The 23381-nt window shown below is 43.3% G+C and overlaps 1 protein-coding gene across 1 annotated transcript in view; it reads right to left on the reverse strand.

Annotated features, from left to right (window-relative positions):
- Positions 1-10722: 10722 nt before the first annotated feature.
- LOC132829236 (procathepsin L-like) overlaps positions 10723-23381 on the reverse strand; it is a 24128-nt gene continuing 11469 nt past the window's right edge. The window contains exon 5 of the mRNA XM_060846606.1: positions 10723-10728. Within this exon, the coding sequence (XP_060702589.1) occupies positions 10723-10728 (6 nt within the window). The remainder of the gene's footprint in view (positions 10729-23381) is intronic.

Consider the following 23381-nt stretch of genomic DNA (forward strand, 5'->3'; position numbering starts at 1 on the left):
AAAGTAGACAAGTATGTGTAGAGCCGCAGGAGTTGGAAAGGTCCTCAATAAATATTTCTTCGTGTTTACCATGGAGAAAGACATGGAAAGGACTTGGGAACTTGGGGAAGTTTGTGATGTTATCTTGGGGACAGTCCATATCACAGTCGAGGAGATGTTGGACGTATTAGAACGTATGAAGGTAGATGACTCTCTTGGTCCTGACCAGAGATATCCAAGAACACTACAAGAGGCGAGAGAAGGAATTGGGAGGATCCTGGATGATTTTTGTGCATCATCGTTAGCCATGGTTGAGGTCCTGAAAGACTGAAGAGTAGCAAATGTTGTGCCATTATTCAAGAAAGGCTGCAAAGAAAAGCTTGGTTACTATGGACCAGTGGACCTAACATCTGCGTTAGTTAAGTTACTTGATAAGATGCTGGGGGATAAGATATCCATCCCCTTGCAAAGGCAGGGTTTGATTTGGAGTAGTGAGTGAGAGATCATGCCTCACAAATTTCTTGGAGTTCTTTAATAAAGTGACCAGGAAGGTTTACGAGGGCAGAGCGGTAGGTGTAGTCTATATGGATTTCAGTAAGGCCACTGATAAGGTTCCACATGGTAGACCGCTCTGGAAGGTTAGATCGCATGGAATCCAGAGAACCTTGGCAAATTGGATGCACAATTGGCTTGATGGTAGGAACCAGAATGTAATAGTGGAAGGACGCTTATCAGACTGGAAGCTTGTGACTGGTGATCCCTGGTACTATGAGGCAGCAGTGCTAACCACTGAGCCACCATCCCACCCCTGCCATAAATGTTTTGTACACATCCTTCACCATCTTTTGTCCTCACTGGGATGTATTTTAGTTGTGGGGATTTAAGTAGCTCCTTAAACAACTGCCACTACTCATCTACCATCTTAACTGTTAGCCTTCTTGATAAACCTACTCAGGCCAAATCTGTCCTCATGCCGATGTAATTTTCTTGTTTAATTCTAGAGCACTACTGTGGGACTCCACTTTCTCACCCCAAAGTGAATTTTGAATTCTCTCATCCTGTGCTCAGTATTCCCCAGAGTATCCTTAGCCATGATGTGATCAATTAATCTCTCCTCATTATACAATACCAAATCCAAAGTAACTTGCTCCCTGGTTGGTTCCACAACACACTGCTCCAAGAAACAATCTCTCATACATTCAATATACTCTGTCTCCAGGCTTCCTTTACCAATTTCATTCTTCCAATCTGTGTGCATGTTAAAATCACCCATGATTATTGCCTTTCTTACAAGCCTCTAATATTTCCTGTGTCCCAAGCAGAACTACTGTTTGGGAATCTATAGATTACTCCTACCAAGTACTTCTTCCCTTTGCTATTTCTTATTTCTTCCCAGACTGATTCCACATCTTGATCTCCCGTGCTTATGTCATTTCTCATTACAGCACTGATCCCTTCCTTCACCAGCGAAGCTAAACCACCTCCTTTTCCATTCAGTCTATTTTTCCAAATGCTGATTACCCTTGGATATTCAATGCCTAGGCCTGGTCTCCTTGTAACCATATCTCAGTAATCACTAACAAATCATATCCTTTTGTTTCTTTTTGCACCATTAATTCATCAGTTTTGCTTCAAATGCTTTGTGCATTTAGATGCAAAGCTTTCAAATTTGTTCTATTGGTAAATTTCTATAATTTTTTATAATTCCTTAGTACATAAAGATTTACACCAGTTTTGTCCCTCACCTTTCATAGTCTGCCACATCACTAACCTGCACTCTTGCCACCTCTTTTAATTTGGGTTATCTAATTTCCCCTACAACTTAACCCCCAACCTACACCACCACTACCACCCCTCCCACTTCCCCACACCCCATTTATTTAGTTTGAAGCCCTGTCGACAGCCCTAGCTACGCAGTTCACTTGGACTCTGGTCCCAGAACTGTTCAGATGAAGATTGTCGAATCGGAACAGGTCCCTTCTTCCCCAGTACTCGTGCCAATGTCCCATGAATTCAAACCCATTTCTCCCATACCAATCTTTGAGACTCGTATTGCCCTCACTCACAGGATTGTTTTGTATAAGGTCATTACTTAATTCTATCTCATTACATGGTAGTTTTGCTGGGGTGGCAGTGGGTGCAGGGGAGATGGTGTATGGGGGGCGGATGTTGTTTCCTTCAAAGGAGAATCACCACCACAGCACTAGTTATCACCAGCACCAGCAGAATTAGGCCCTTAAACCGAGACCTGAAACCATCAATTTGGCCCTGGGCAGAAAGGCTGCCAGCAAGCCATCCTGTTCTGGACCTGAATGGAGGGAGGTCACTGAGTGACAGAATCCCACACTCTCTACCTGATCACCGACCCCCAACTTGTTGGGCTCATTAAATTCCACAAAGGATTTTAAGGTTGTATCAATTTAAGAACCTTACATTTTTCATTGCAGTAGCATTGCTAAAAACCTTGAAACATCTGTGTCCTGCTGGGGTTAGGAGGCTGAGGTAAATTATATGGCCACATGAGCTTTTGTAATTATCTTATGATCTGTAAAGGACAAGATGAAATCTTTAACCAGTCACACATTCACACTTGTGACACACACTGTCTTAGCCATAAGATAAGTTCTACACGTACTGATGAAACCACAGAAATTAGTTTAGTGACTGTGCTTTTTTTTGTTAAAGAAATGGGTACTGCAACAAGCCCCAAACATATAACCATTCTTTGTCCAGACTGTAGGCAGTTTGTCCATGTAACAAAGGGACAATAGTGACTATAATGTTCAGAGAGCTCATGGGTTTCCTTGTCACTAAAGCCCCATTCCTGCATTGTGAGCCTGATCCCCAGCCGACAGCATTGTACAATGAATCCAAGTTCCATGGGCATGGCAGAGACCTGCAGAACCTCCATAACTCTGCTTGTGATCGCCTGGATGGCATAGATCCACCAATGCTGTGTTCCAGTAAAGAAATAGCTGTAACTACATTCATTTTAAAACAGTAATGGAGGGGACAAAACTGGTTCAGAGGTTCAAGTTCTAAACTGGGGCAGGGTGAATTTTGATGGAATTAGACAGAAGCTTGCAGGGGGCAATTGAAATCATCTGTTTGCAGGAAAAGGGACCTCTGACAAGTGGGAGACCTTTAAAAGTGAGATAGTGAGAGTTCAAGGTCGATATGTTGCTGAGAGGGTGTCGGGCAAGGTTGACAGGAATAGGGAACCCTGCATGACAAGGGATACTGAGGCTTTGACCAGAAAAAAGGAGGAGACATGGATCAGGTATAGGCAGCTGGGATCAAGGGAATCCCCGGAGGTATACAGGGAATACAGGAGTTTACTGAAGAAGGATAACAGGAGGATGAAAGGAGCACGGGATAGTTTGGCTGGGAAGATTAAAGTGAATCCAAAGAGGCATTTTGAAAATATGAAAGGAAAAAGAATAACCAGAGAGAGAATAGGACCCCTCAAGGATTAAAGTGGACAAGTATGTGTAGAGCCGCAGGAGTTGGACAGGTCCTCAATAAATATTTCTTTGTGTTTACCATGGAGAAAGACATGGAAAGGACTTGGGAACTTGGGGAAGTTTGTGATGTTATCTTGGGGACAGTCCATATCACAGTCGAGGAGATGTTGGACGTATTAGAACGTATGAAGGTAGATGACTCTCTTGGTCCTGACCAGAGATATCCAAGAACACTACAAGAGGCGAGAGAAGGAATTGGGAGGATCCTGGATGATTTTTGTGCATCATCGTTAGCCATGGTTGAGGTCCTGAAAGACTGAAGAGTAGCAAATGTTGTGCCATTATTCAAGAAAGGCTGCAAAGAAAAGCTTGATTACTATGGACCAGTGGACCTAACATCTGCGTTAGTTAAGTTACTTGATAAGATGCTGGGGGATAAGATATCCATCCCCTTGCAAAGGCAGGGTTTGATTTGGAGTAGTGAGTGAGAGATCATGCCTCACAAATTTCTTGGAGTTCTTTAATAAAGTGACCAGGAAGGTTTACGAGGGCAGAGCGGTAGGTGTAGTCTATATGGATTTCAGTAAGGCCACTGATAAGGTTCCACATGGTAGACCGCTCTGGAAGGTTAGATCGCATGGAATCCAGAGAACCTTGGCAAATTGGATGCACAATTGGCTTGATGGTAGGAACCAGAATGTAATAGTGGAAGGACGCTTGTCAGACTGGAAGCTTATGACTGGTGATCCCTGGTACTGTGAGGCAGCAGTGCTAACCACTGAGCCACCATCCCACCCCTGCCATAAATGTTTTGTACACATCCTTCACCATCTTTTGTCCTCACTGGGATGTATTTTAGTTGTGGGGATTTAAGTAGCTCCTTAAACAACTGCCACTACTCATCTACCATCTTAACTGTTAGCCTTCTTGATAAACCTACTCAGGCCAAATCTGTCCTCATGCCGATGTAATTTTCTTGTTTAATTCTAGAGCACTACTGTGGGACTCCACTTTCTCACCCCAAAGTGAATTTTGAATTCTCTCATCCTGTGCTCAGTATTCCCCAGAGTATCCTTAGCCATGATGTGATCAATTAATCTCTCCTCATTATACAATACCACATCCAAAGTAACTTGCTCCCTGGTTGGTTCCACAACACACTGCTCCAAGAAACAATCTCTCATACATTCAATATACTCTGTCTCCAGGCTTCCTTTACCAATTTCATTCTTCCAATCTGTGTGCATGTTAAAATCACCCATGATTATTGCCTTTCTTACAAGCCTCTAATATTTCCTGTGTCCCAAGCAGAACTACTGTTTGGGAATCTATAGATTACTCCTACCAAGTACTTCTTCCCTTTGCTATTTCTTATTTCTTCCCAGACTGATTCCACATCTTGATCTCCCGTGCTTATGTCATTTCTCATTACAGCACTGATCCCTTCCTTCACCAGCGAAGCTAAACCACCTCCTTTTCCATTCAGTCTATTTTTCCAAATGCTGATTACCCTTGGATATTCAATGCCTAGGCCTGGTCTCCTTGTAACCATATCTCAGTAATCACTACCAAATCATATCCTTTTGTTTCTTTTTGCACCATTAATTCATCAGTTTTGCTTCAAATGCTTTGTGCATTTAGATGCAAAGCTTTCAAATTTGTTCTATTGGTAAATTTCTATAATTTTTTATAATTCCTTAGTACATAAAGATTTACACCAGTTTTGTCCCTCACCTTTCATAGTCTGCCACATCACTAACCTGCACTCTTGCCACCTCTTTTAATTTGGGTTATCTAATTTCCCCTACAACTGAACCCCCAACCTACACCACCACTACCACCCCTCCCACTTCCCCACACCCCATTTATTTAGTTTGAAGCCCTGTCGACAGCCCTAGCTACGCAGTTCACTTGGACTCTGGTCCCAGAACTGTTCAGATGAAGATTGTCGAATCGGAACAGGTCCCTTCTTCCCCAGTACTCGTGCCAATGTCCCATGAATTCAAACCCATTTCTCCCATACCAATCTTTGAGACTCGTATTGCCCTCACTCACAGGATTGTTTTGTATAAGGTCATTACTTAATTCTATCTCATTACATGGTAGTTTTGCTGGGGTGGCAGTGGGTGCAGGGGAGATGGTGTATGGGGGGCGGATGTTGTTTCCTTCAAAGGAGAATCACCACCACAGCACTAGTTATCACCAGCACCAGCAGAATTAGGCCCTTAAACCGAGACCTGAAACCATCAATTTGGCCCTGGGCAGAAAGGCTGCCAGCAAGCCATCCTGTTCTGGACCTCAATGGAGGGAGGTCACTGAGTGACAGAATCCCACACTCTCTACCTGATCACCGACCCCCAACTTGTTGGGCTCATTAAATTCCACAAAGGATTTTAAGGTTGTATCAATTTAAGAACCTTACATTTTTCATTGCAGTAGCATTGCTAAAAACCTTGAAACATCTGTGTCCTGCTGGGGTTAGGAGGCTGAGGTAAATTATATGGCCACATGAGCTTTTGTAATTATCTTATGATCTGTAAAGGACAAGATGAAATCTTTAACCAGTCACACATTCACACTTGTGACACACACTGTCTTAGCCATAAGATAAGTTCTACACGTACTGATGAAACCACAGAAATTAGTTTAGTGACTGTGCTTTTTTTTGTGAAAGAAATGGGTACTGCAACAAGCTCCAAACATATAACCATTCTTTGTCCAGACTGTAGGCAGTTTGTCCATGTAACAAAGGGACAATAGTAAATATAATGTTCAGAGAGCTCATGGGTTTCCTTGTCACTAAAGCCCCATTCCTGCATTGTGAGCCTGATCCCCAGCCGACAGCATTGTACAATGAATCCAAGTTCCATGGGCATGGCAGAGACCTGCAGAACCTCCATAACTCTGCTTGTGATCGCCTGGATGGCATAGATCCACCAATGCTGTGTTCCAGTAAATGAAATAGCTGTAACTACATTCATTTTAAAACAGTAATGGAGGGGACAAAACTGGTTCAGAGGTTCAAGTTCTAAACTGGGGCAGGGTGAATTTTGATGGAATTAGACAGAAGCTTGCAGGGGACAATTGAAATCATCTGTTTGCAGGAAAAATGACCTCTGACAAGTGGGAGACCTTTAAAAGTGAGATAGTGAGAGTTCAAGGTCGATATGTTGCTGAGAGGGTGTCGGGCAAGGTTGACAGGAATAGGGAACCCTGCATGACAAGGGATACTGAGGCTTTGACCAGAAAAAAGGAGGAGACATGGATCAGGTATAGGCAGCTGGGATCAAGGGAATCCCCGGAGGTATACAGGGAATACAGGAGTTTACTGAAGAAGGATAACAGGAGGATGAAAGGAGCACAGGATAGTCTTGGCTGGGAAGATTAGAGTGAATCCAAAGAGGCATTTTGAAAATATGAAAGGAAAAAGAATAACCAGAGAGAGGATAGGACCCCTCAAGGATTAAAGTGGACAAGTACGTGTAGAGCCGCAGGAGTTGGACAGGTCCTCAATAAATATTTCTTTGTGTTTACCATGGAGAAAGACATGGAAAGGACTTGGGAACTTGGGGAAGTTTGTGATGTTATCTTGGGGACAGTCCATATCACAGTCGAGGAGATGTTGGACGTATAAGAACGTATGAAGGTAGATGACTCTCTTGGTCCTGACCAGAGATATCCAAGAACACTACAAGAGGCGAGAGAAGGAATTGGGAGGATCCTGGATGATTTTTGTGCATCATCGTTAGCCATGGTTGAGGTCCTGAAAGACTGAGGAGTAGCAAATGTTGTGCCATTATTCAAGAAAGGCTGCAAAGAAAAGCTTGGGTACTATGGACCAATGGACCTAACATCTGCATTAGGTAAGTTACTTGATAAGATGCTGAGGGATAAGATATCCATCCACTTGCAAAGGCAGGGTTTGATTTGGAGTAGTGAGTGAGAGATCATTCCTCACAAATTTCTTGGAGTTCTTTGATAAAGTGACCAGGAAGGTTTACGAGGGCAGAGCGATGGGTGTAGTCTATATGGATTTCAGTAAGGCCACTGATAAGGTTCCACATAGTAGACTGCTCTGGAAGGTTAGATCGCATGGAATCCAGAGAACCTTGGCAAATTGGATGCACAATTGGCTTGATGGTTGGAAGCAGACGGTAATAGTGGAAGGACACTTGTCAGACTGGAAGCTTGTGACTGGTGGTCCCTGGTACTGTGAGGCAGCAGTGCTAACCACTGAGCCACCATCCCACCCCTGCCATAAATGTTTTTGTACACACCCTTCACCATCTTTTGTCCTCACTGGGATGTATTTTAGTTGTTGGCATTTAAGTAGCTCCTTAAACAACTGCCACTACTCATCTACCATCTTAACTGTTAGCCTTCTTGATAAACCTACTCAGTCCAAATCTGTCCTCATGCCTATGTAATTTTCTTGTTTAATTCTAGAGCACTACTGTGGGGACTACACCTTCTCCCCCCCAAGTGAATTTTGAATTCTCTCATCCTGTGCTCAGTATTCCTCAGAGTATCCTTAGCCATGATGTGATCAATTAATCTCTCCTCATTATACAATACCACAGAAACAATCTCTCATACCTTCAGTATACTCTGTCTCCAGGCTTCCTTTACCAATTTCATTCTTCCAATCTGTGTGCATGTTAAAATCACCCATGATTCTTGCTGTACTTTTCTTACAAGCCTCTAATATTTCCTGTGTCCCACAGCAGAACTACTGTTTGGGAATCTATAGATTATTCCTACCAAGGACTTCCTCCCTTTGCTATTTCTTATTTCGACCCACATCTTTGATTCTACATCTTGATCTCCCGTGCATATGTCATTTCTCATTACAGCACTGATCCCTTCCTTCACCAGTGAAGCTAAATCACCTCCTTTTCCATTCAGTCTATTTTTCCGAGGCCTGGTCTCCTTGTAACCATATCTCAGTAATCGCTACCAAATCATCCCCTTTTGTTTTTTTTGCAGCTTTAACTCATTAGTTTTGTTTCAAATTAGTTCTACTGGTAAATTTCTGTACTTTTTTATAATTCCTTAGTACGTGAAGATTTTCACCTGTTCTGTCCCTCACCTTTCATAGTCTGCCACATCACTAACCTGCACTCTCACCTCCTCTTTGGGTAGTACTTGGTAGGAGTAATCTATAGATCCCCAAACAACAGTTCTGCAGTGGGACACAGGAAATATTAGAGCCTTGTAAGAAAGGTACAGCAATAATTTGTGTTATCTAATTTTCCCTACAACTGAGTCCCCAACCTACACCACCACAACCACCCCTCCCACTTCCCAAACACCACCCAATTAGTTTCAAGGCCTGTCGACAGCCCTAGTTACGCAGTTCACTTGGACTCTGGTCCAGCACGTTTCAGATGAAGACCATCCAATCGGAACAGGTCCCTTCTTCCCCAGTACCCGAGCCAATGTCCCATGAATTCAAACCCATTTCTCCCATACCAATCTTTGAGCCTCGTATTGCCCTGTTTGATCTTATTGACCCTGTGCCAATTACCTTGTGGCTCAGGTAGTAATCCAGAGATTATTACCTTTTTAGTTCTGCTTTTAAATTTAGCTCCTAGCTTTTCTTACTACCTTAATTTTATCTACGCCATTGGTACCTACGTGGACCATGACAAATGTTCCATATGCCAATGCAAACAACCTCTCTGTTTCTATATTATCTATTTCTTTCAGAGCAGTCTACTATGTGGAACCTTATCAGTGGCCTGACTGAAAACCATATAAAGTACACTTACCGCTTTCTGTTCGACTCACTGGTTAGCTTTCTGGTGGTTAACAGTCAGGCACCATGTACCATTGGGTTTCTTAACCAGTTACACCAGACTGTTTGAGGAGCTATGCATTTTAACAAGAACCCCTTGCTGTTTTAATTGGGCAATGACGGGTAAAATGACAGCAATAGATCCAGAACAAACAAAATATTGTTTGGTACATGGTGGGGTGACACCGGTGTATGTTACTGGTGCCATCTTTATCGGCCATAGTGATGCTTAATCTTTTGCCCAAATGGTCTCATCATTCCACTTGGGTAAGGTGCCTTATGGACCAGGTAACTTGACCATTTTCAAAATGCTTCAACCGGTCTATCTGGGTCAAGACACCTGTGCCCAGTAAGGCTTGTCTGATGGAACCCTCCCACACTGAGGTGATTATTTCACAGGGGCCCAGCCAGATCAGAAGGGGTTCTGTTTTCTCAGTCTTGAGGTCTTTGCCCCCAGTCCCCAAATCAGTCCTATTCCCTTCCTGTTGGGGTAGGCCATGGCCATCAAACAAAGACAGACAAGTTAACTCGAGGGCACCTGAGTCAAGGAGATAGTCAATTTCCTGGGTGCGGGGGCGGTGCTGAGTTAGTTTTTTTTGTAAGATCAACGAGTTGCTTCAACTGAGACTCCGAGTCCCCTTTAAGTTATTCAAGTAGAGTCATGTGTTCCATCAGGACAAGTTTATTCCATCCAGGAGTCATTTTAGGTGGGTTGGGGTTCTGTTTTCCTCCTGGATCCTTTTCCCTTTATCTGCCATTTTGGTCCAAATGTTGTTGCTTTCCATAACTGTGGTATTTTCCAGGTGGTTTCTCGGTGTCAGTTGGGACAACACTATGCCTGACTCTGAGTTTCCATTCCATGTACAGTTCCAGCTTTCTTCCTTCTCCAATCAGGTCTCTGAGGGAGATGCTGCCCTGCTCCCAATCGCAGCAATGTCACTTCAACATTGCCACAAGCTCGGATTTAAGGCCGGCCACAAAGGCTGGTTTTAATGGGGTGAGTGTCTGCTATTCTATATCGTCTGCCCCATCATCAAAACCAAGCGCTGAGTGTTCCATCCAAATATTGAGAAAATGCTCCGCAAAGTCCCTAACGTTTTCAGTGCCTCGCTGTTGGCAGGCAGTTATTTTGTTTCAATCTGTCTCAGAAACTAATTGGGTGGTGTTTGGGAAATGGAAGGGGTGGTTGTGGTGGTGTAGGTTGGGGACTCAGTTGTAGGGGAAATTAGATAACACAAATTATTGCTGTACCTTTCTGACAAACCTCTCATATTTCCTGTGTCCCACTGCAGAACTATTGTTTGGGGATCTATAGATTACTCCTACCAAGTACTACCCAAAGAGGAGGTGAGAGTGCAGGTTAGTGATGTGGCAGACTATGAAAGGTGAGGGACAGAACAGGTGAAAATCTTCACGTACTAAGGAATTATAAAAAAGTACAGAAATTTACCAGTAGAACTAATTTGAAACAAAACTAATGAGTTAAAGCTGCAAAAAAAAACGCAAAAGGGGATGATTTGGTAGCGATTACTGAGATATGGTTACAAGGAGACCAGGCCTCAGAAAAATAGACTGAATGGAAAAGGAGGTGATTTAGCTTCACTGGTGATGGAAGGGATCAGTGCTGTAATAAGAAATGACATATGCACGGGAGATCAAGATGTGGAATCAGAGATGTGGGTCGAAATAGGAAAAATCAAAGGGAAGAAGTACTTGGTAGGAGTAATCTATAGATTCCCAAACAGTAGTTCTGCTTGGGACACAGGAAATATTAGAGGCTTGTAAGAAAAGTACAGCAATAATCATGGGTGATTTTAACATGCACACAGATTGGAAGAATGAAATTGGTAAAGGAAGCCTGGAGACAGAGTATATTGAATGTATGAGAGATTGTTTATTGGAGCAGTATGTTGTGGAATCAACCAGGGAGCAAGTTACTTTGGATGTGGTATTGTATAATGAGGAGAGATTAATTGATCACATCATGGCTAAGGATACTCTGGGGAATACTGAGCACAGGATGAGAGAATTCAAAATTCACTTTGGGGTGAGAAAGTGGAGTCCCACAGTTGTGTTCTAGAATTAAACAAAGAAAATTACATCGGCATGAGGACAGATTTGGCCTGAGTAGGTTTATCAAGAAGGTAAGATGGTAGATGAGTAGTGGCAGTTGTTTAAGGAGCTACTTAAATCCCCACAACTAAAATAAATCCCAGTGAGGACAAAAGATGGTGAAGGATGGATACAAAACATCTATGGCAGGGGTGGGATGGTGGCTCAGTGGTTAGCACTGCTGCCTCACAGTACCAGGGACCACCAGTCACAAGCTTCCAGTCTGACAAGCGTCCTTCCACTATTACCGTCTGCTTCCTACCATCAAGCCAATTGTGCATCCAATTTGCCAAGGTCCTCTGGATTCCATGCAATCTAACCTTCCAGAGCAGTCTACTATGTGGAACCTTATCAGTGGCCTTACTGAAATCCATATAGACTACACCTACTGCTCTGCCCTCGTAAACCTTCCTGGTCACTTTATTAAAGAACTCCAAGAAATTTGTGAGGCATGATCTCTCACTCACTACTCCAAATCAAACCCTGTCTTTGCAAGGGGATGGATATCTTATCCCTCAGCATTTTATCAAGTAACTTACCTCACGCAGATGTTAGGTCCATTGGTCCATAGTACCCAAGCTTTTCTTTGCAGCCTTTCTTGAATAATGGCACAACATTTGCTACTCTTCAGTCTTTCAGGACCTCACCCTTGGCTAACAATGATGCACAAAAATCATTCAGGATCCTTCCAATTCCTTCTCTCGCCTCTTGTAGTGTTCTTGGATATCTCTGGTCAGGACCAAGAGACGCATCCACCTTCATACGTTCTAATACATCCAACACCTTGGATTGTCCCAAGATATCATCACGACCTTCCCTAAGTTCCCAAGTCTTTTTCATGTCTTTCTCCTTGGTAAACACAGAAATATTTATTGAGGACCTTGCCCAACTCCTGCGGCTCTACACATACGTGTCCACTTTAATCCTTGAGGGGTCCTATTCTCGCTCTGGTTATTCTTTTTCCTTTCATATTTCCAAAGTGCCTCTTTGGATTCATTCTAAATTCCCAGCCAAGACTATCCTGTGCCCCTTCCGTCCTCCTGTTATCCTTCTTCAGTAAACTCCTGTATTCCCTGTATACCTCCGGGGATTCCCTTGATCCCAGCTGCCTATACCTGATCCATGTCACCTCCTTTTTTCTGGTCAAAGCCTCAGTATCCCTTGTCATGCAGGGTTCACTATTCCTGTCAATTTGCTCGACACCCTCTCAGCAACATATCGACCTTGAACTCTCACTATCTCACTTTTAAAGGTTTCCCACTTGTCAGAGGTCCCTTTCCTGCAAACAGATGACTTCAATTGCTCCCTGCAAGCTTCTGTCTAATTCCATCAAAATTCACCCTGCCCCAGTTTAGAACTTGAACCTCTGGACCAGTTTTGTCCCTTCCATTACTGTTTTAAAATGAATGTAGTTACAGCTATTTCTGTTACTGGAACACAGCATTGGTGGATCTGTGCCATCCAAGAGGTCACAAGCAGAGTTATGGAGGTTCTGCAGGTCTCTGCCATTTTTCATGAAGACTAGGCCCATGGAACTTGGATTCATTGTACAATGCTGTCGGCTGGGGATCAGGCTCACAATGCAGGAATGGAGCTGAATGAGGAAGACAGAGTTTTCAGCACTTTGTGACCAGATTAACTATGTGCTGAGTAGACTGCTTAGCCAATTACTGTCCAATTACTGGCAATTATGTGGAATTTACATTTTGTAATAAACCATTGTTTGGCTATTAATTCAGTACTAAAAACTGGATTCTGGGTTCCTGATGTCCGAGGTTACAGGAGAGAGTAATTAATGTGTGTCTGGTTTAATTATTGTACAATAACTTTAAAAGCATGAATTGTGTGACTTTGTTCTTTTAATAACTGGAGCTTTGGATTTCTGCTATTTTTATAAAAACAAAGTTATACAGTCTCTACTGAGATTCTCATAAAAGAGAAATTGCTGGCCCCAAAACAGAGGACCATTAACAGCTAAAGGGAGAACCCAGAGGAGAGGCTGAGTGGTCAGAATAGAGCCACAGGAGCAGGGAGTTGATTGAATGGAAAAGGTCAACTTGAAAATGGCACGACAGTAAAAAGAACAGAAGTTAGAAAAAGATGCAGGTTCGGGCGAGTGAGGGAAGGGCATTCAAGGACATTTTACAATGTGGGATATTGGAAGGGCGGGATGTAGCAGAGTGAGCTGTTTGGCCAGTCTCGATCTTAGTGACAAGGAAACCCATGAGCTCTCTGAACATTATATTTACTATTGTTCCTTTGTTACATGGACAAACTGCCTACAGTCTGGAGAAAGAATGGTTATATGTTTGGGGCTTGTTGCAGTACCCATTTCTTTAACAAAAAAAAAGCACAGTCACGCAACTAATTTCTGTGGTTTCATCAGTATGTGTAGAAATTATCTTATGGCTAAGACAGTGTGTGCTCACAAGTGTGAATGTGTGACTGGTTAAAGATTTCATCTTGTCCTTTACAGATCATTAGATAATGACAAAAGCTCATGTGGCCATTTAATTCACCTCAGCCTCCTAACCCCAGCAGGACACAGATGTTTCAAGGTTTTTAGCAATGCTTCTGCAGTGTAAAATGTAAGTTCTTAAATTGATGCAACCTTAAAATCCTTTGTGGAATTTAATGAGCCCAACAAGTTGGAGGTCGGTGATCAGGTAGAGAGTGTGGGATTCTGCCACTCAGTGACCTCCTCCATTGAGGTCCAGAACAGGATGGCTTGCTGGCAGCCTTTCTGCCCAGGGCCAAATTGATGGTTTCAGGTCTCGGTTTAAGGGCCTAATTCTGCTGGTGCTGGTGATAACTAGTGCTGTGGTGGTGATTCTCCTTTGAAGGAAACAGCATCCCTCCACTTCCCCCCTCCCCTGCACCCACTACCACCCAGCAAAACTACCATGTAATGAGATAGAATTAAGTAATGACCTCATACAAAACAATCCTGTCAGTGACAGGTCTCACAACATGATAGAATTGCACATTCAGTCTGAGAGTGAATGGAGGTCTGAAACCAATGGTTTAAATGTAAATAATTACAAAGAGTATGAATACTCAATTTGTGAAAGTGCAGTGGGAAAATAGGTTAGAAGATATTGTTCTAGATAACTAGTGACAGACATTTGAGGAAATAACCAGGGTTGGAAGATTGAGCTGTCGGGAGAGGTTGAATAGGCTAGAGCTGTTTCCCCTGGAACATCGAAGGCTGAGGGGTGACCTTATCGAGGTTTATAAACTCATGAGGGGCATGGATAGGATAAATAGACAAAGTCTTTTCCCTGTTGTGGGGGAGTCCAGAACTAGAGGGCATAGGTTTATGATGAAAATGGAAAGATATAAAAGAGACTAAAGGGGCAACATTTTCACCGGGAGGGTGGTGCATGTGTGGAATAAGCTGCCAGAGGAAGTGGTGGAGGCTAGTACAATTGCAACATTTAAAAGGCATCTGGATGCATGTATGAATAGAAAGGGTTTGGATGGATATGGGCCGAGTGCTGGCAAGTGTGATTAGATTGTGTTGGGATATGTGGTCAGCATGGACGAGTCGGACCGAAGGGTCTATTCCCATGCTGTACATCTCTCTGACTCTATGCTGTAAAACATACTCCATTGAGAAAGAAAGATGTACCATCTTTGGTGAACTCGGGATGTAAGGATTGCATCCAACTGAAAGTAAAGACCTATAATGCCACAAAGATTAGTGATACTCTGAGTAAAGAGAACATTTTAGAAACCAGATAATATGACTTTTGAAAAGGGGTGTAAAAGAGTTAGAAAATTGCAACAAAAAAACATAAAAATGGATAGTGAAAGCTTTGACAAATATGTATAATGGGAAAGTGTAGCTAAAGTGAGCACTTGTGTCTTGAGTTGAGATTGATAAATTCATAATGGGAAACAAAGTAATGTCAGAGAATGAAACGGTATTTTCGATGTATTTTCACAATATAACATGGAAAAGTCAAGAGGGAGAGAGAAACTCAAAACAATCAAGATCACCCAGGCTAATGCAATGAGAAACCTCGTTCCCTGTTCATGGGCGTTCTCTGCCTAATCAAGGAAACAGGCATCAGGATACTGGTTTCAGCTGGAAGGATTTCCCCTCCTCTTATTCCTTAGCCCCTCCCTCAACTTGCTCTTCTGCCTGGCCCCTATTCCCACTGCCAATAACTCCACTCCTTGCAACTTTCACCCAAGTAACATTTGCCTCTAACTGGGAACAATCAGCTCTCGCACTGTGTAGTACCAACAGTGGCCATATCTCCCTGTGGCACTGCTGGTACTGGCGAACTGCTGATGTTTAATTTAGTGACAGCTTTCATGATATGGGGTTTCTGTCTAACTGGAGCTTTATCAGACTTGAGGCTGGTGGAACCAATGCTTTTATTCCTGCTTTAGTCTACTTCTTAACAACATAACCCAAAATGAATGGATGAATGTTGATGGAACTTGGTGAATGTGTTATGGCCAAAGAACGTTTGGTCAGTTTTAGTAATTGTTTTTCACTAATATGCCAATAATTGTGGATTTTAAAAAGAATCTATTAATATCATGAAATAGACCAATGTTGTGTTTTTAAAGAATTTACAGTGTTGTTCAATTTAAAATGTTGATTGTTTTAGAATGTTGCTGCATGTTTCAGTGTGAAAATGAGAGGGGAGGTTTCATAGCAGGTTGTTAAATATGGATTAACATCAAGCTGTTCCAGTGCGATGTGAAGTTCTTGATAAAGAGACTTCTTTTTATAGTTATAGAACATCAGCCAGGCAGTCAAAAGCCTCGATGAAGAGATCCATCTCTCTAATATATTGACACTGTTGATGAGCTCACACAGTATGATCAGTGTATGTGTTCTGAGTGCTGTCTTCACTTGATACATGCTGTACCTGATTTCTAACATTTTGTGATTCAGGTAAAGATGCCTAGGTTTCTCTGTACCACACATTCTCCCCATCAAATATTATTATGCAAATAGCAACCTCATATTTTCCATAATATGCTCTATTTGCCCAATGTAGCCCATTCACTTAATGTCTTTGTCGACTCTTTGTATCCTCATCACAACTGAACCTCAACTTTCCAATCGATCTTTGTATCATTTGCAAATCTGGTTACAATACAGGAGCTGCCTTCCTCAAATTCAGCAATTTAGTCGCTTGAGGCTTCAGCAGTAATTTCTGCAGGGCTACATTAGTTACAATTTGCCAAGCTGAAGACGAGCAGTTTATCCCAATTTATCTGTTACAGGTCAGCTAACTAATCTTCTATTCTTCCGAATACATCTTCCTGAAACTTCAGAGCCCTTACCTTGTACAGGAACCAATTTGTGAAATGTCCTTATTAAATGCCTTTTGGAAATCCATATACACCACATTTAGTGGTATTCCTTTATCTTTCCTGCTTGATATATCCTCAACAAAGGACTCTACATTTTTGCTTGGTAGTATGGAATTTAAATGTTAGTAAATGGAGACAAAAGATTGAAATGCTTCAACTTGCACACCTCAGAAGGGGGATGCAAGAATCAGGCTTGAATAAAGGGACAGCATTTTATGCAGCATGTGAACAAAATGCTGATTGGTTAGGTCAGCATTGGCATGATGATGCCACAAGAGCAGTTATCTGTCAATCTTAATTCTCAGTCCTGGCAGAGAGATTCTATTGGGTCAGGGTGTTACCTCAGGGATATTGCAGTGATTGCCTGTCACTGTGAAAAAGGTGCAATGCATCCACAAATTCCTTTGGTTTTCCCTCCAACTTCGATGTAAGACATAGACCAGCTTTCATGCAAAATAAGATAGAACCGATTGGTAGCAGGATTACTGATCAACATCATGGTCTCCACCATATTCGGGTTGGGGTGCACCAAATTCTTTGGATTTAATCCATTTGTGCCACTATATTGCCTCTTCAGACAATTATATGACAGACAATACTCACTTAGAAGTGGTTTGTCAGCATAATTAAATACCACTAAACATGTGATAAGTCTCTCTGAATATGTTCTCCAGTGAGGCTCAGTGCAAGCTCAAAGAACAGCATGGCATTTTCCACTTGGGGCTCCTGCAGTCTTCAGGAATCATGATTGAGTTTGATAATTTTAGAAGCTGAGCCCTTCCTTCCGTGTCTTTGATCATACCATGGGTTGCTTTTAGCCAATTTCGCCCACTCAGTCTCCAGTCTCCATTATCATCTCTCCAGACTTTCTTCTTCCCTGGCTTACTTTCAACCATCTTTTTGCTGACTTCCCTTCCTCTCCTCCCTCCTTCTCTTTCACCCTCTCTCTCTCTCTCCCGCTCTGCCTCCCCTCTTTATCTCTCTTGACCTATCTGCTCACTATCCACGCCCCACCACATCGTCCATCATCAATATAAAGACCATTTTCCCTAAATGCCATCAGTTCTGAAGAAGAGTCACTGGATTTGAGATGTTAATTCTGTTTTCTCTCAGAAATATTGCCAGACCTGCTGAGTTCCTCCAATGATTTCTGTTTTAAAAAATTACTCTCTGTTTCCAATCCACATTACTGCTAGCCCTCTTATTCCAGGTGTTATAATTTTGCTCAAGTCTGTTGTGCAGCACAAACACCTTTTGGAAGTTCATGTGTAGGTCATCAACAACCTGCCCTTCATCAACCTGCTGTTATTCTCTTCAAATTCCAGTGAGTTAGTTAAATACAACTTTCCAATAAGAAATCCATTCTAGTTTAGTTAACCCACACTTGTTCCTGTGACTGTTCATTCTGTCCCAAACTATGGTATTAGAATATTCAGAATCTCAACCTGACCTACAAATCTTCTCAAAACTCACTAATTTGGATAGGTACATGGATGGGAAGGTTTTCGAGGATATGGATCAAATGTGGGCAATTGGAACTAGCTGAGTGGGCACCATGGTCAGCATGGATCAGGATGGGCCGAAGGGCCTGTTTCATGCTTATTTCTCGATTATTCTATTGCTCTATAATATTTAAGCTACTGACATTAAACTGGTCTGTAACTGCTAGGCTTATCCTTACATCATTTTGTTTAAACAAAGGCATAATGTTTGCAATTCTCTGTCCTTTGACGACATACTTGAGTCCAAGGAAGACAGAAACATTTTGGATAATATCTCTGCAATTTCTACTGTCACCTCCTTCAATATCCTTGCTTGTATTTCATCTGATCTTGGTGCCTTATCAGTGTTAATGCAGACACTCTATCCAATATCCCGCTCCTCCGCCCTTGAGCCCGCTCCTCCAACCGCACCAAGACAGAACCCCACTGGTTCTCACCTACCACCCCACCAACCTCCGCATACAACGTATCATCCGCCGCCATTTCCGCCACCTCCAAACGGACCCCAACACCAAGGATATATTTCCCTCCCCTCCCCTATCAGCGTTCCGCAAGGACCACTCCCTTCGTGACTCCCTCGTCAGATCCACACCCCCACCAACCCAACCTCCACCCCCGGCACCTTCCCCTGCAACCGCAGGAAATGTAAAAACTTGCGCCCACACCTCCACACTCACTTCCCTCCAAGGCCCCAAGGGATCCTTTCATATCCGCCACAAGTTCACCTGTACCTCCACACACATCATCTATTGCATCCGCTGCACCCGATGTGGCCTCCTCTATATGGGGAGACAGGCCGCTTACTTGCGGAACACTTCAGAGAACACCTCTGGGCCGCCCGGACCAACCAACCCAACCACCCCGTGGCTCAACACTTTAACTCTCCCTCCCACTCCACCGAGGACATGCAGGTCCTTGGACTCCTCCACCGGCAGAACATAACAACACGACGGCTGGAGGAGGAGCACCTCATCTTCCGCCTGGGGACCCTCCAACCACAAGGTATGAATTCAGATTTCTCCAGTTTCCTCATTTTCCCTCCCCCACCTTGTCTCAGTCGGTTCCCTCAACTCAGCACCGCCCTCCTAACCTGCAATCTCCTTACTGACCTCTCCGCCCCCACACCACTCCGGCCTATCACCCTCACCTTTACCTCCTTCCACCTATCCCACCTCCATCGCCCCTCCCCCAAGTCCCTCCTCCTACCTTTTATCTTAGCCTGCTTGGCTACTCTCTCTCATTCCTGATGAAGGGCTTATGCTCGAAACGTCGAATTCCCTATTCCTGAGATGCTGCCTACCTGCTGTGCTTTAACCAGCAACACATTTTCAGCTGTGATCTCCAGCATCTGCAGACCTCATTTTTTACTGACGACTGGGCAGTTTGCTGTGAACAATGGTCTGTTTAAGGTAGGAGGTTACTTACAGGCGGGAGGTGGAGGCGTAGGTAAGATCTTGGCGAGGTGCTCATCCTCATCGATAGTGGGTTCATGTCACACTACAGGTGACCCCACTACACTATACATTCTCTCACACATACTCACACACAAGCACATATACACACACACTCTTACACACAATCACACTCACATACTCTCGCAAACCCTCTCTCATACACACATGCTTTCTCTCAGACACGCACTCAACCCCCCGCCCAGTCTCATATTCACGCTCACAACCTCTCACAAGCATGTGCTCCATTACACTTAGGAACACACTCTAACAAGCGCATGCACACACACATACACATTCTCTCTGTCTGTCTCTCCCTCTCTCTCTCTCTCTCTCTCTCGCGCGCGCGTCACACACACACACACACACACACACACACACACACACACACACACACACACACACACACACACACCTCTGAGGTGAATTTGCATTTGCAGATTTGTATTTGCAGGTACATTCTATTTTGTACAAAAACTCACAATCTGTAGGCAGTCCGTGTGGCATTTTATAAATTCCTACTTTGGAAATATAACCAGTCTGATTCAAGATTGAAATACATACAGACTCTAACCTCACGCCTTTAATGCATTGTCTGAGTTGTAATGCCACCTTTTTTTATAAAAATTTATCTTTTTTTATAAAAACGGTTTTTTTTTATGAAATGTTATCTCACGATTGTGACTTGAAAGAAGTTCTGGGATTTACATATTAATGAATAGAAACCAGCAAACCATTCGAGGTGATTAAAGATTTAACAGCAAGCTAGGTTTGTTCAATTCATCGCATCACTTATAAGTCACTGTGATTGTTTACAATAAATTCTATGTCCTATGATCCTGCCCCCTAGCTACCTGACAAAGGAACTGCACTCCAAAAGTTTGTACTTCCAAATAAACCTGTTGGAATACAACCTGATATTGTGTGATTTTTTTTTAACATTGTCCACCTCAGTCCACCACTGGCACCTCCACATCATATTTAATACAGGAAACGTAGGATCCGTAGTTGTCTTTATAAGGTAACATACAGAAACCAGAAAAATCATACAATCCAACCGTGTAATGTTCCTCAGTCCCCTCTTCTAGCCTGAGCAACTACTCCCTTTCCTTTCTCCGATCGACCCTAAGAACATAAGATTTAAGTCCCAGAATCCCTACAGTTGGAAAACAGGCTCTTTGGTCCCACAATTCCATACTGATCCTCTGAAGAGTAACCCACCCAGACCCATTCCCATTCCCATTCCCCTCCCTATTATCCTATATTTACCCCTGACCAATGCACCTAGCCTACACATCCCCAAAAACTATGGGCAGTTTAGCAAGGCCATTTCACCTAACACGTACATCTTTTGATTGTGGGAGGAAACCTGAGAACCAGAAAAAACCCACAAAGACACTGGGAGAATGTGCAAACTACACAGACAGTTGCCCAAAGCTGGAATTGAACCCTGGTCCGCAGAGCTGTGAGACAGCAGTGCTAACCACAGAGTCATTGTGTCAAGCTGCTACAATACAAAAACATCAGCTCCTTATTTCTCAAATTGCTGGAGAACAATTAGGCCATTTGGCCCATTGGGTCTGCTCCATCATTGTATCATTCACCATTCCTCTGCCTCTGCCGTACCTGCTCCCGAGAGGAGCAATTTCACTCCATCTGGAATGTCCTCTTGTTACAAGGACCACTATCTCTGCTTCCACATGATCAACAATGTCCTCAATTGCAACTCCTCCACTTCCTGCACCTTTACTCTTGGACCACATCTCTCCAATGACTACAAGAATAAAACCTCCCTGACCTCACATTATCCTTGGCCATTTTACCAACTTCAGTCAGACCCCACCACCAGAAATATATTTCCCTCCTCACGCTATCTGCGTTCTGCAGAGACCATTCCCTCCGTGACTCCCTTGTTAGCTCCACGCTCCCCACCAACCGAGAGCCAACTCAAGGAACATTTCAGGGAAATCTCCAGGCCACACAAACCAAACACCCTGTGACTGACCACTTCAACTTCCCCTCCCAGTCCCCCAAGGACATGCAAGTCCTGGACCTACTCCACCACCAAATCAAAGTCACTCACTGACTGGAGGGAGAACACCTCATCTTCTGTCTTGGGGCTCCACAACACACGGCATCAACATTGACTCCAGCAGTGTCCAAATCTCCCCTCCTCCCCACCTTATCCCAGATCCAACCCTCCAGATCAGCACCGCCTTCTTGAACCATCCTCCCTATCCATCTTCCTTCCAACTATCCACCTTTCCCAGCCTCACCTCCATCCCCCTATTTATATCTCAGCACCCTTCCCCCTACATTCCAGATGAAGGGTTTATGCTTGAAACTTTGACTCTCCTAGTCCTCGGACACTGTCTGACCAACTGTGTTTTTCCAGCACCACACTTTTCAACTCTGACTCTCCAGCATCTGCAGTCCTCACTTTCTCCTGATAGTTTCCCACTCCTGTTCTCCTGCTACTCACTGTAACCGTTGATCCCCTTACTAATCAATAATCCATCTCTGTCTTAAATACATTTAATGACTTGGATCCACAGCCTCCTGTGGTAATGATTCACTGCCTCTGGCTGAAAGAATGTCTCCTCCTCTCAGTTCGACGGGGTGGTCATTTGTATAGGTCCAGTCGTGGACCTGGGATTCCTCCTCCACTGTGTACCCAACCCAGGAACACAAGCAAGGACCTCATTCTCTCAGCAGTATGTGTTCTTTAACTTTTTCCTACCAAAATGCACCGCTCACACTGACCCGTACAGAAACGAATGTGCCAGGTGGATGCTCAATTTGCAAGTTTGTTAATGGTTATTATATCATATTGCACGCTACATGAATATAAGCCAATTCACCCTGTTTGATGTGATCAGCAAATTTGGAATTTGCACTTTCAAAAGAGATTCCAGATCATTCACGTAAATATTGATTGTTGTAGGGTATCTTCCCAACTTGATATCTGCTCTTATTCCATGCTTTATGACACTTCTAATTTATTAATAATATTTTATCTTGATTTTTCTAGACCACGGAGGAGTTCAATCAGCGTTTCAATGGATGTAAAGAATAGGAGATTGATCACACAGCGTGTGAGCCCTTTGCAGCAGCGAATCATGTTAAATTGCCTCAGAGAGTTGATTGGAGAACAAGGGTTTTGTGTACTAGAGTGAAGAGCCAGGTGAGATTAAAAATCACACACACCAGGTTATAGTCCAACAGGTTTAATGGGAAGCACTAGCTTTCAGAGCGCTGCTCCTTCATCAGTGGTTGTGGAGACACCCCAGTCCAACACCGGCATCTCCAAATCAGGTGAGATTGGACAGACTTCATACAAACCTTACTCAAGGCCATGTAGAAAATCCCCAATTTATATTATTAGCTCAACATGGAAAACAATAGCATGGAAATGTGTAAATAAACAATCAAAGGCTAGAAACTTCAATGTGGGAAATTGAGTAAGGCAGTTCAAACCTTTTTTACATGGAGGGAGACAAATTCCAATGTTCTTTCTATCTCAGATGTGTATTGTAGACATATATTTGGGTTTGGAAAAAGGAGGAGAAGGTTAGGATAGGAGTTAAGGGATAACTCGCTATGTCCCAGAAATCCCCTCCTTCTCCCACTCATGTGGACATTCTCTCCCTCTCCTGCTCACAATCACTCTCTTCTAGTCCACTGTGAACCCTCATTCACCCTCTCTTATTTCCTCATTCCCTCATACATGCTCTCC

Source organism: Hemiscyllium ocellatum, chromosome 28 (genome assembly GCF_020745735.1).
Source record: "Hemiscyllium ocellatum isolate sHemOce1 chromosome 28, sHemOce1.pat.X.cur, whole genome shotgun sequence".
Taxonomy (NCBI): domain Eukaryota; kingdom Metazoa; phylum Chordata; class Chondrichthyes; order Orectolobiformes; family Hemiscylliidae; genus Hemiscyllium; species Hemiscyllium ocellatum.